The sequence below is a fragment of the Phaethon lepturus genome, unplaced genomic scaffold (genome assembly GCF_000687285.1).
Source record: "Phaethon lepturus isolate BGI_N335 unplaced genomic scaffold, ASM68728v1 scaffold44249, whole genome shotgun sequence".
Taxonomy (NCBI): Eukaryota; Metazoa; Chordata; class Aves; order Phaethontiformes; family Phaethontidae; genus Phaethon; species Phaethon lepturus.
The window spans coordinates 12,660-26,845 of NW_010562163.1; the positions used below are offsets into that span (position 1 = coordinate 12,660).

At 40.3% G+C, this 14,186-nt stretch overlaps 1 protein-coding gene across 1 annotated transcript in view; it reads right to left on the bottom strand.

The window, feature by feature from the left end:
• Positions 1-346: 346 nt before the first annotated feature.
• Positions 347-14,186, bottom strand: part of OBFC1 (oligonucleotide/oligosaccharide-binding fold containing 1) — a 25,341-nt gene continuing 11,501 nt past the window's right edge. Inside the window, 5 exon segments of the mRNA XM_010294185.1 lie at positions 347-504; positions 4,359-4,431; positions 5,028-5,150; positions 12,069-12,231; positions 12,990-13,137. Of these exon segments, the coding sequence (XP_010292487.1) occupies positions 347-504; positions 4,359-4,431; positions 5,028-5,150; positions 12,069-12,231; positions 12,990-13,137 (665 nt within the window).

Consider the following 14,186-nt stretch of genomic DNA (forward strand, 5'->3'; position numbering starts at 1 on the left):
TTTTCTTTGGGGCTCACTGGATGTAAATGTGAGGATGGCCATGTCACATCTTACTGCATGGAAAGAGCCCAGCTTCTTTTCCAGCTCCCCTGCTGTATTAGAACGTCCAGAATCAGTTTGATACAACTTTCACTAGGAATAGCGAGAAAGTCAGCAAGAATATTAAAACAAATATTTGGACAACTACTCTAGAGCTGGACAAAAACAGCACTTGGAGAATCAGAATGTTCTTTTTTTTTTTTCCCCCATCTAGATCAGACCAGATAATAGCAGTTTTTCAGGGTCACTGAACCTCTCCTTCTTCCCTCATTTATCCTGAGTAGACCAGAACAAATGTATCTTATCTTTAAAATGCCATATAATATCCTTCCATAGTGCTGATGACATCACTGTTACTCTCCAGCGTTTCCAAGACACGGTGCATCACCACTTCAGCCAGAGAGGGGTTGTAACTCTGCCGAATGCAACTCAGGACATGAAGGAAATGGCAGCCTTTTTCAGCATCTGCAGAAAAAAAGGAAAATGCAGCCAGGCATGGAGGAAGGACTTCAGTCTAACTGCTTCTTTTTATCTATTATAATCGAGATTACACCTGAAAAAAACACAGCTGTCTGAGAGGAAGAATTCCCTAGGTACTAAAGCAGAGCTGCATGTATTCAGAGGGAAGAGATCCAGTCTGTGCCTACAGTTCTCCAATTATCAGCTGTTCCCACTGACTTTTCTGGGAAGTGTCAGGGCTGTAACACTAGTAACGAAGGTGAAATATAATCAGTCTTGCAGACTCTAATATACAGGGCTCACTCAGTACAACCTGATGATGAGGTTAATAACTTAAGGGTACCTCCACTATCCATCTATGCAAGCCATCCAGTTTCTGCAACTGCAGAGGAAACCAAATGAAAATCTTTTTGCCCATACCCTACTGTAACTGTAACTGCTTGCCCAATGCTGGCATCTTGTGGAAAAACTGCTACAGTGCAACTTTCATTCACCTAGCAATGCAATCCCATTCCCACACTCCAGACCACTCAAATTGCAGGAGCAGAAAGTCACAGAACTTCATTATCAAATTTTATCTTCTTTTAAGAGGAATGAATCTGGAAAACATCCAAGAGAACAGAAATGTAAAAATAATCCCCTTTCCTAGAGGGCAAACCAGAGACCAAGGTCCTTAATGGCTGCAGTACTGCATGCAGTTTGATAAGGATACTGAGAAATTCCCATGGGCCAGGGAGATCCCTGTATTTTGTTGTTGCTGCCTTTGGGGTTTGTTTTTTCGTTTGTTTGGTTGGTTTTTTTAATCTCTACTCTAGAATCAGCTGAGCCCCAGAACTGCCTTAGAAGGTGTTCAGAAAAGTGACTGGTAGATAGGAGGCAATGCTGAGTACTGGTAAATAAACAGTTCAGCCTATTAGACTGCGATTCAGGCAAAGATATTTCTTTAGAAGTCAGTCATCCAGTGTGATGAACAACCTTTGTAGCTGGCAGCCAAAAATGCGTCCACCAGTCTAGGACAGATAAGTGCAGAGAACAGAACAATGTCTCTACCTGGTCATAGTGACTGTTGTTGCAAAGTGGGTAGCTGCATTTTGCATTAGTCATAGATTTGTCATAAGAACATCAAAGTGCCCATCCCTGATCTACAGTAACTTAGCTTAAGACTCAATGAATTAGATTAGGGACTCAAGTGTTACCCAACAGTACAATACATAATTTCTTCCTAGATCCTGGTAGAAAATGGCATTTTGGAGTAGCTGCAGGAGTTTACAATCAAGTATCCCAGAAACACTCCTAGTCTACGACCCAACTTTGAGGGAATACACTCCTTGCAGTGGAGTGATGCTGTCCCTCTTTTATTGACATACTGCGTTCTAGCTTTTCTCTACCAGCTGAGGTAAACCAGACTGTGATTAACTGTCTTGCCTGACTACCAATATCAGAGACGACAGTTACAGAACAGCTACCATTTGCCCACTGTTGACATCTCACATTCACATATTGAATTTAACTTCAAGAGGTTCTGGTTTTTTCCTCTCTACTATTAGCCTCATCTAAGCCTGAAACCAGAGAAAATGTGTCGGAGGTGGGGGGGGGAGAAAGAAATTTGGACTAAGTCCAACATTTTGCTGTTCAGTCTGGAGTCAAAGTGTACTTTCATCTTTTTCTGGCTATCTTAAGCCTCTAGATAGACCCACACTGGCCTCAGATGAAGGCATTTAAGATCAGGCTGTTCAGAATTACAATTGGAGACAAGGACTAGGATTGTCATGTAGGCATATCAGGGTTTGTGGAGCTCTGACTAGGCACGCTGAGGATTTTTTAGTTGTACAATAGTTCCAGGCAGCTGGGTTGGGCCTGAAAACATGTCACAACTAAAGCAATGGGGCGAGGCATTGCCTTGAAAACTGGCAGGGAAGTAACTCATTGGAGAGAAGAGTTTGGTTTTTATCATAAATCAGTCTTCTTGTCATGGATGATTAATATTACTCTTCAAGGAAAATGGGTAGGAATTTCTTGCGACAAACAAGCAAAAGCTCTTGAGGTATTACCATGTTCTTGTTTGCTCACTACAAGCCTGCTCACTAGTCAAGGCCAAGCAGGTGACTAAAGACTGCCTTGCCACCAGCAGAGGGGGGCCGACAGTTACATTAAGCTCTGCACTCTTGCATCATTCAGTGACAGTAAAATATCCACAGTATCCTGCTGGTTTTGACTGGAGCTTCTTAACTTTTCTTTTCAAAATCTTCTATTACCAGTGACCAGGACATTGAAACAGCTCTTCTGAAAACTAGCTGAGAAAGACACACTGACCTGGAAATTGTCCTCCTTACAACGGGAAACTAAATAGGTGGAAAGCTTGAAGGAGAACAAGAGGCTAACAAAGCAGTTGCTATTTTTAACCTGCTCAGTATGGAAAACATGGCTTTGAGGACTCAGGACTCTTTAAAGTCTTTTCTGTGACCTATCTACAAGTTTCTCTCTGCTATTGACTCCTCCTGACTGGGAGAAAAAACTTCCCAACCTCTCATGGAGCACTGAGAGTACTTTACCAGAGTGATAATGCACAAGAGAGGAGTTAAACACCAGGCAGTTGCTCAGTGCCCAGTATACAGGTTCTGGTCTTTATAGTTGCACAATTATTTAAAAAAAACAAAAAAAAACCCCAAAAAACCAAAACCAACAGGTTCCCAGGAAAACTAGCTGATGTTTTCTGGGCAGAGGAATGATTTGACTCTTACAAAGAAGATGTTTGTATTTGTTAATTGGGTAAAAGACAATAAAACAATGTAATATGGTTGCACTGAAACAGTCTCAGGCAGATAAGCCCATCTTCACCTGCATGCCCAGTAACATCTACTCCTTCCATCCCCCAAAGATACAGAACTTTTACCTCCACCTACAAACCTTGTCTACAATTGTACCACTGCTTAAGGGTAGCCTGTTGAAAACTCAAAAAATAATCCCACTTCACTTAGCCTTTTTTCACTGCAGGATAACCAACATATACCAGGTCCAACAAGCACTATTATAGTTATGATAGTGTAAGGACATGAGCAATTTAAGATTATATGCTTTATATTCTAGTCAGTCATTTATTCTGTACTAAAGTGCATTCTACCTCACAAATAGCAGCAAGTGATCCCTGCTGACACATTCTGCCCAATGAATTGAAATTTCTCTGTAGAAATGTACCTGTATAATTAGCAGACATTCAAGTCAAGCACAAGCTATCACTATGGCAATAAGACACAATAGGTGTGAGGGACAGGGATAGCTCAGAAGCCATATGAGGTACATTATCTGAAAAGAAGTGGATTTTGTTAGACTGAAATCCCTACCTTGAAAGAACAACCACCTGAGCTCTACCTGAGCTTAAAATCTACAGAGAATATCCTACTGACTTAAGTAAGTTTTATTGTTGACTTAATGGAGGCGGGGATTTCACCTTTCAATACAGTTACTTTTGTGTCAACTCCCTTGTAAAAACTGAACTAGCAAGATTTGCTGCTTATCCAGAGTACAAAGCAACAGCTGCTACGTGCTGACCTAACTTCATTACATTTGGTTACTCCCAAAATATAAGTATTCTTAAAAGATACAGATCTAAGATAATGGCTGTTATTTCAGATCTGAGAGGTTTGCTTCCTGCTGGGCACACCTGCTCTTTCTCTCTCCATGCTCACAGGAAGCTGCTCTTGCACTCCTGCTTTTAGCTATACTGATTAGCTACATCAGCAACTTAGCTCAGAGTTCAAGGATAAGGACAAGAAGCATATCTAATCCAGCAGCAGGAGGAGATACTGTCATCAATATATCAGCACCAGCTCATCAGAAGCCCTGATCACACTGCTACTTACGCCTGGGTTTTCGACAGTCTTCTTTAATCACATCAAGGGTCACTTTAAGCAGCTCCTTATCATGGTCAGTCACCTGGAGAAAACAGAAGAAACTGGCAATTTATAGCAGTCTATTTCACAGTAGATGGCATGACTGTTGAAGGCCATGATGTATTCTAAACTAATACTGTCATAACTATAGTCTGCATTATATACTGCCTCTGAGATTAATAATGAATGTTACATCTTCAGTTATTATTTTTAATACAATTAGCAGCATCTATGAGTTACATGAAGAACATGATATACCAGAATTCAACCCAGAGGAGGGCAACCAAGTTTCAACCCACTTTGATGAAGAGAACTGTCGCAGGTCACAGGCTTCAGTGTGCTAAGCTGCGTCAGCGCACAGTTGGGCAACCCGGGGAACACAGAATGCACTCGGAACAGCAGCAGCAGTGCTTAAGTCTGGTGCTGAGTTACAAAAAAAAACCAACTCAGTGGGTGATACAGAGGTAAAAGCAAGAGTGAAGTAAACTGCAGATAAGACTTTTGAGTAAACAGACAGCACTTGGATGTTCAGCTTCTCTTTCCAAAAGATTTCTACTATTTCTGAAACATTCTACTGTTTCTACTGTCTATGAAAGTCATACCTCTGAACTTGTTTGCAACCAAAGCTCAGTTTCTTACGTGGTATAAGTCCTTGGAGCTACTCGGTTTCTGGAAAACCACTCCTTTTTCTTGTAGCATCCTTATTGCTTCCTTAAAAACACTATGAATCCTTTTGGAACTGGAGTCACTTTTTGACTTCACCTGTATGGGAAGAAAGGAATGAAGCAGACTGTGAGAAATCTCAGCTCAACTGAAGTTACCAGCAAAAGCTCCAGATGTTTTCAAAGCAAGAGGACTTCAGGTGATTTTGTTACACATTTTTCTTCATTTAGTAATTCACAAATCATATCTGTTACATATGAACTAACCAACATCCCTAAGCTTTCAAAAAAAAAAAAAAAGCAAAACAAACAAATACCAGAAACTTGTGCTATTCTTAAGGAACCACAATCTCTTAACTGCCTTCTTTGTGTTTAGCAGCTGTTTGATTATGTACAGAGAACTCTCTTTTGCAATAGGCTTGTGATGCTCACAGAACACTTGACTGTTTAGCTGATCTAGCTTTGCTCATATTCAGCATTTTCCTGGTAATAGGGTGGGAAGACAGACAGATCAGTGCTAACTAAGGTGATATTCAGGAGGAATACAAGTGCTGCGGAATGGATCCCCATCTCCTGATTTGAAACCGAGGCAATGTCCAAGTAAAAGGAAGGAACTAGCAAGAACAGTATTTGTTTCTTGTCCCCTTAGTTTCCACATTTTTACACACATTCTGGTCACATTCTCAAAAGTTTCTCCACAGCCTAATGAAATTAAAGGACAAAGAGCATGCAAGAAATGATGACAGCTGTATGAGACAAGGGACAAAGGATTCAGTTTTGAGGGCAGGTGGGAAAGGAGAACAATGTGCCTGGAAATCCATAACTGAGGAGGTTATTTAGAACAAAGGGTTCTGTGTTTGGGACACATCTAACAGAGTCGGAAGGAAGAAAGGGGGGAAAAAATGTCAGGGAAATGCAGGGTTTGTTTGGCAGTAGAACAGAGCTAAGACAGTGGAATGACAGCTAGGGACGTGGAAGGAAACAATCAGTTGTGGAAAGGAGAAAGTATGGCTAGATAAGAGCAAGACCAGGACTTACTCTTTTCCATCTGTGTCCTACTATGTCCTTTAACCTCCCATTTATCTACACAGACTGCTTCAATTCCCCAGTTGTTGTTTCCTCATCTGTTGGGAGCACACTGTGCTCCCTGTGGTTTTCTTTGAGAACAGAGCTAAACTGCTTCCCACAAACCAACATGTGATAACTAGAACCACACCAGAGCAACCCAAGCAAAATTTGCCAAGCCATTTCTTCACCAATCACTGTAAATCGTCCCATCCTGTCTTCAACAAAAGTATCAGGCTTCACATACCCTACTTCACTCACAAGATGCACTCAGAGAAGCCTTGAGAGCGAAACAGGCAATCACCATGCAACAGAATGAATTAGCATGAATATGTGAAACAGACACCGCACTAGCAATAGCAGAATATCTTTTCACAAAACATTCATTTACAAGTCTCAAGTGAAACTCCAATTGCTTCTAATCCTGAAAGCTGATGTGCCTACTTCAGAGATGCAATAGGGATATTAGCGTTAGCATGCATCACAAGTTCCTCCATCCCCTTCCTCCAGCCAATCCTCAGTATTTCAACAGGCCATAATCGCATCACTCCCTCTCTCCACCCCAAAACGGTTAACTATCTCTTTTCTCTCAAATTGACAGTCAAAATTAATTGCCTAATAGTTCAAGATAATTACCATAGAACAATGGCTTTTATTCTCTGTTCAATTTTTCCTTTTGTTCCAGACTGAAGGACTTCAGTGCCCAAACGTTTGCGTGTCCCCCTGTCTACCACAGCTATATCAGCTTGCATAACAGACAAACTTTGCTTCTAACTACAAACTTGACCGTACATCTGGACACCATTCCAATCACAGCATTAATACCACTATCATATTTCTCTTCATAGTGCCTCTTCTGATGAACTGAAGAAACAAACATAAAGCATAGCAAAAATGGTTAAGTGAAGAGTGAATATTTTCTCATGGAAAGGCACATTCTCATAGCCATATGTAAAATGAAGAGACTTTGCCTTTCACTCAGAGGCAGTAATAAATCCTCAAGAATCTAAGAAACTGCTAGCAAAGCAACCACCTCAAGACTCTGATCAATTTTTAATGTGAAAGCAAACATTTGGGGAGGAAAAAAAAAAAAGATAAAAATATCTCCAAAGAAGCATGATAATTATTCAGTTTGGCTTAACACTGAGATCTCATCAGAAAAGGGAGATAATTAAAAACAGACTCTGTGTGAACTGACACACAGCTCAGCCTGGATGGATACTGAAAGAGAATCACTAAAAGAATGCAAGTCAAGGGATTGACAGAGCGAATGCAGAGAGGCAGGCTTGGGAGCAAGAAAATACGTAAGCAGCTGCTACATATCAGCACCCTCTCAGACATGCTGCAGAGACAAGGTAAAGGGCTCCATGACAGAAGGACTATTCCCAAAGAACAAATGAGGGCTCCTGTCCTCTTCAACAGCTTTAATATTATCCTGAAATGACAGGGAAAGTTTGTTTTTTTCCCTAATGTGCTCTAGAACATCCTTCCTCCTTTCCATCCCTCTGAGTAAAGCAACAATTGAGGACTTTCTTTGTGAACACAATCTAAAATTACTTAATCTGTTCTTTTGGTCCACCCAAAATATCTCCAGCATCTCATCCTGCAAATTCATAAGTCAATAGTACTTCTTCCCAACACCTCATCACTTTCTTTTATGTCAAACCAGGCCCTCATTTCCTCTGGACTTGGATCCCCCACTTAGAGCAAATGTACACCTAAGCTTGCGATTTAGTCTACTGAGCAGAAATGTACAGGACACTGGCCATAGGGCTATACACAGAGAGAAGAAATCTAGGACTATGAAATCTTATGTGATTTCACATCCCTGCTTTTATTTCAGAAGGAGACTGAAAAATGCTTGCATTTCAAGAGTTATAAAGGTGCTGTTAATGTAGTTCCTTCTGAGTCACAGTTTATTAGCCATCACTTTACTTTTATAAAGTTTTTCATCTGAGAAATGCAGATATTAAGTATTTTAACTGCTGATCCAAAGCACCAGCAAGATTTGAAACTGGATTTTGAATTTACTTCTCACAATGTTCACACCTTGGTTTGCAAAGTGCCCCCCTTTGGCATGCCTTAGTTTCAGGGTGCACAGTTTCAGGTTCTGTGAAGTGCCCCCTCCAAATCAAGTCCTTTTCAAATAAATGAAGCTGTACATCCAAACACAGGAGCAACCAAAAATATTCATCACTTTTGAAAAACATGTTCTACCTCCCCCGCCCAAGAGAGAAGCAGCTATTAAATAACAATTTTACCATCACTACCCTCCCTGCCAAGACCAGCCAAGGACTCTAGCAAATCCAACAGAAGAATCCCTGTCTCCAGAATTAAGCTGGTATTTTAATCAATATATTCCATCTGATGGCTCTCAGCTTAGTGGGCTGGTGCTGTGCAACCAGTTATTCTCAGATCTTTAAAACAAGACAAACTCTCTGTACAATCAATAATAGGTCAAAGAATGAAGTGGTACAGGAATTAGTCAGTCTGTTCAAAACACAGAAAGTATGTAACCTTTGGCTCATTATGAATCACAACACACCCTGATGGTGTTAAAGTTTCCTGGTATAACCACACACGTGATTTCTACTTATGGAATCGCCCTTTGTGATTTCTCACGCAATGTTTAATCCTTGGCTTAGACAGGTGACAATTTTAGTAATAGTGGTTCTGGACATGATAGTCCTGAAGTCCTATAATAACCTTTGCAATATACATATTCAAAGTAGCAGTGAAGCTTCCTCAAGAGGCAGGAAGACAAGCGCATAGCATCAAGAATGTATAATGCACTATGTTATACCTACAGTACAATGTACAGGTTATATACAGTAAGTATGAAGAACACTGTAAAACTCCCTGCTTCAATGACTTGTCATTGCTGACCTTGAGATAATATTCAAATCAAGAGAAGTACAAACACCAGAGTCTGGAAAGCACAACCCAAGTTATGTGTCCAAGCTAGTGACATACACAAACTGGAATGGTAATACTAAAATCGCACACACCATAGCTTATGCATGGAAGAAGTGCATAAAAATGGTTAATCAAGACTGGCTGGTTGCAAGTCGTATTTAATCCAGTTGAGAAACCGAAGGGATCAAGTTCATATGTAGTTTTCTTTAAAAAAAGGAAGCTAAGGCTTGTCGATTTGCCAAACATATTGCTTAAGTCCAGCAAGTATGCTTTTTAGGTTCTCTAAGTACAAGATTACTTTTTCTGTTTTTCGCTTGTAGTCTTCCTTGTAGTACCCACCCCTCCAGTCTCAAAAAAAAGGGATAAGGCAAAGGCTACAGCTTAGGGATAGAGTGGACACTGGTTATGTGAAGTAAATCTCCACTGGTTTTAAAAACAGTAACAGATATGTTAATTTTTAATTATTTTTAAAAACACCAAGCCTTCCAGTTCTCTTACCCATCCTCTGTAGACTATAAAATTAAATGTTCCCTAGTATATGTCTCAGCAGAGGACATGATTTGAGTTCTGCCGTGTGCATCTGCTAGAGGGAAATTTATTCTGGAGAGCCAGAAGACTGTACTGCTGGGGAGCCATTGGGACTGGAACTAGTTATTACAGGACATGTATGGGATATGGGCAGGGCTCCGGTACAGTAATGCTGAAAAGAAACAGAGCGATGCTGCCTACCTCAAGCTATCCCAGCTACCTCCTTCCATCTTCACACCCTGCTCTGCTCCACTGCCAGTGACTCCATAGCAGCTCACCACCTCCCTGGAGAAAATATTCCATGAGGAGATACCCTCCCACTATGATGAACACTGTGCAAGTACTTTAAAAGTTGGGAAAGAGGTGAGGGGGGTACACCACATCTCCTAGGATCACAGGGAAAGGAAGAGAGAGGCAAGAAAAGAGTTTAACAGCAACTGTGCTCCAGAACACTGAAATCAGGGTGAAAAAATGAAGTTATACATTCAAATAACCCAACTTTTCACATCCAGGAGAAGTGCAAGAAATGAACAAGCGTGTATATTGTGGTGTGACCTAATCAGTTTGGTCCACTCACCTAGCTCCTCCCTTGCCAAATAGACATGAAATAACATCATTCCACAGTAGCAGCACCCTTTATCCTTTTGGTTTGAGGGGAATGCAAAACAGAAGACTATAGAGGGGAAAAGGAAGGAAGAGGAACAGAAACCAGATCTATTACACTTATTTTTGTGGATCAAACTGGGTACTTGACCCTTTGCCAATTATGGGAAGTGACATCTTCAAGAGGCAGAGCAGAGGAACTACGAAATGCATTACCAGAGCATTACTAGGCACTCCTCTTAAGGCATTCAGGTCACTTGACAACTGCAGGTTCTTTCTTATGCAAAGATATATAAGCCTCTTTGCAAGGAATTAATACCAAAGGGCAATAGGGAGAACTGCAATTTCTAAATAAGCATCTGTGTGCCCAAATTCCTGGGACATATACTCACATCTTGCATCAGGGTCAGGAACAACTATTAATTATTATGATAGCTCCTCATGACTGCCAACAACACTGATGCTACATGGGTTTTGTTGGAGTTTTCTTTTTTTTTTTTTTCTTTCTTTTTTTGTGCGTCTATGTTTGTCCTGCACCAGTTCCTACTTTAAATGGCTTTGCAAGTTATTCATCTTGATCTTTCTATTAATGCTGAAACTTCAAAGATGGAAGTTCCCAGTGTTAGTCACAATGACCACTACTTCCTTTAATGTAAAGTGTTCGGGAACTTTTAATACTGTTCCAGCTAGCTTAGAAAAAATACCCTGTCCCATGTTGGATATTCTAGTATCAAACTTGTCTGTCAAAAATGAGAGTAGCTCCTGTTATTGTTTTTATCCATGCTTGCTTTAAAGCGAACAACAAAAATGCGTTTAACAAAAATAAAAGAAACAGCTTTCAAGCAGCAGCTATCAGAAGCAGTTCAACGAGGCCAACAAGAATACAGCTACTTTTCATTATTATTTGACTTCATCCACAAGTAAGTGGGTTTTGTGTTGTTTTGGCTTTTGTGGGGTTTTTTTTAACAATTAAACAAATGTCAGATGTTAACATAACATAGCACTTTACAGTGCATATCAGAATCAGGCAGTGAAAATGACTGCCATGGATTTGTTTCTCTCCAGAAAACCAAAGAGTAAACAAGTGAGTCACAACGCTCTAGTTTAAGTTTTAGTTGCCATTAGTAACATAGTAAAAGCCATAACTCTGCTACTTTTGCAGAAATTTACTGCTTCACAGCAGTTTACAATCTGGTGTGTAATTTATCCAAATAACACAGAGAAATATAAAGCCATTTTACAAAATATTTTTTGTCTATTTCCCATTCTGCAGTTTATCAAGAGCATAGTATCTCACTGGAAAATTTCTTAGCAGATTGGTTACATGGAACTGCATGTAAACTGTCTTCAATTAAATCCCACGTTCTGATCCTTTCAATCGTGGCCTTTCACAACTAGGGATTTCCAACAAGAGAAACGTGTAGCAGGGAGTACTGTTCATCCACTCATTAGAATCTCCTTTTGAAAGCTACGTCTCTATTAATATATTGAGCTTCAAATGAGAAACAAGACAAAGACTTTGTGCTCCCTTCTCCTAATCAAGCCCAGGATCTCAAACATCTGTGCCAAAGAGCTCAAGCACCTTAAAGGAATCTCCTTTTCTGATACTGCCACTGTTTACAGGTCTAGATTGGTTAGTGCCTGTTGCAGACTGTAAGGTTACTCAGCCATAATACAAGATTACACCTAACAACAGAATTTTCTCATATGGCTTTCTTCAGTCCAGTTTCATATGTCTCAAGTAACAAGGTTTCCTCAAGCTTTGTAAATATTTCATGCATAAAGCTAAAGCACTTGTGGTTTTTGAATCCTCTGAAGGCACCAGTCTCTTATCTGGTTGATTATGCTTAAAAGTACATGGTATTATTCCCTCCACTAAAAACTTGAAACAAGTACATTTACTCACCTCCTGACAGCTGGGACTGGGTAGGTGCACACCAGCCAGTGACACCAGAGCATCAATTGTTTCCAACTCCTGCTGGTAAAAGGTCTGAATTTTGTTTTCTAATAGAAAGCCTTTCACTTTCTCATGCAGCATATTGATTGAGAAATTCTGACCCTCCAGGTCACTACAAGGATACATAGAACACATTAAAAGGTAAGCAATACACTATTAACATCTTTTAGAACAATTATCTAAAATTAGCCTGCTAGACTGATTTTTCAAAGGTCAAAAGGTATTTTACTGTCTTTAAAGAATCTGATTTTAAACCCTTAATTAAAACACACCATTTTTATATGCAGTGAACACCCAACTATTCCTCTTCAATAATTTGTTGTAACAGTGTTGTGATTTTAAGATCTGCAATCTCTGATCCAGATGGATGTGGATCTGAAACCACACTACATGCATCAGACCTGTCAAGAAGCATCCAGCTACCCTTAAACTGGATACAAGAATGCATGTTTGACTCAGTTTATTCAGGTTATGTATTTGCGATTTGATGATGACACAGGCAGCAGAAGTTGAGAGCATTTTGATGGAATAGCTCCTTATCCTTACACATAAAATAAAATTAGGCAAGGACACCCTCCGTCTAATCTGTGGTCCTCACCCCCAAATCTTGCTCCAAACCCCAGCTTTCTTTACTAGATGCAAGAGGTCTGTACACAGTGTTTTACGATCTTCCTGATATTTGCTTTGGTTCAGTATTATATTTCTTCCCTCAGATTATGGGCAGGTATCTCATCTGTATGGATCATCAATTATTTGAGAGAAAAGCAGGCTTCTACTGTATGCTTGTGCAGAGTCTAAATCACAGTGAAGCCCTGTTCTACCTTTCTCCACAGTTATTACAATAACAAATAAACAATAATAAAATCCCACACTTTGCCCCAAGACCAATCTGGATACTGCATTTACCTCTGTCCTTCCTCGGGGCCTTGGAAAGGTTTATCATAAACTTCTCTGTAGAGACAGGGGAGTTCCAGCATTCTTGAAATCTGAACATCACATACAGGATCATCTACTTTATCTGGAGCAGCAAAAAGAACACGCATACTTGGCCAGAACTGCCATACCAATCTTTTAAGCAAGCATACCTGAGGCAGCACAACAGAACTTTACATGCCAGCATTAAATTGGCAAATTTTGTTCACTGTTGTTTTTATAAAAACAAAACCACAAAGGCCACTCCTGCTTTTACAGTTTACAAGGAGGTAAGTGGCCTGTTGTGGTGCATTGGAGATTATGCTTTTGTCTGACATCTTACTTGACCGGAATTTATGATCTCTATTTTACCTTTCAGCAGTCTTTATCCATTAGATGAAGTTAACACATAGTAAGGAGCTTTACTTGGGCCAAAGTGAAAGCAATTTAGGGGCTATTTGAATTGTGTGGCTCTCCTGTAATGAAACAATGGCATTATTGCCAGCCCTTGAACGGGTTATATAATCATAAATCTTCTGTCTGGAAAGGAGGGTTGAATCCCCTCCCAGATTTTAGCTAGGGCTGAAAAATCTACAGATTTTTTATCTGACCTACACAGGGTTTTTAAAAGATGGGCTTCCCCTCACCGAAGGAATAATTTCAGTGTTGTCTCTGAGAGATTTCACTGGGGAAAACCAACTCTTACACAATAGCACAGACACGGAGGAGAGAAGAAGTTATGTAACTGGAAGATCCTAGGGTGTAAACAGCGGACTGCAGAACCCTGCTGCCCAAGGAGCTGTCAGGTACAGGGGCAGCACCTTCATGCAGATTTGTGCCTGAGTGACCAAAGACAAGGAACAGTTCTCAGTCATTCTGCAGAGCCAGAGAGTTTAGGAGAATGTGGGCTTCAGATGTGTCCATACGCTGCTATCTGCCTACGGAATGCATTATGCAGGCTGCAATAAAGAGCAACCGTTTCTCCAAAGCAGCTAAGACTCTTGAAGTACGACATAAAAGGTCACCAGCTCCCTTCCCATAGCTACTCCAACACAAAGAAAACTGAAGAGCAAGTCACTCTCACAGATACCGAACCACAGTATTTGCATAGCGTTCTTGTATGCATGCTAGTCATCTTTTATAGATTTTCCAGGA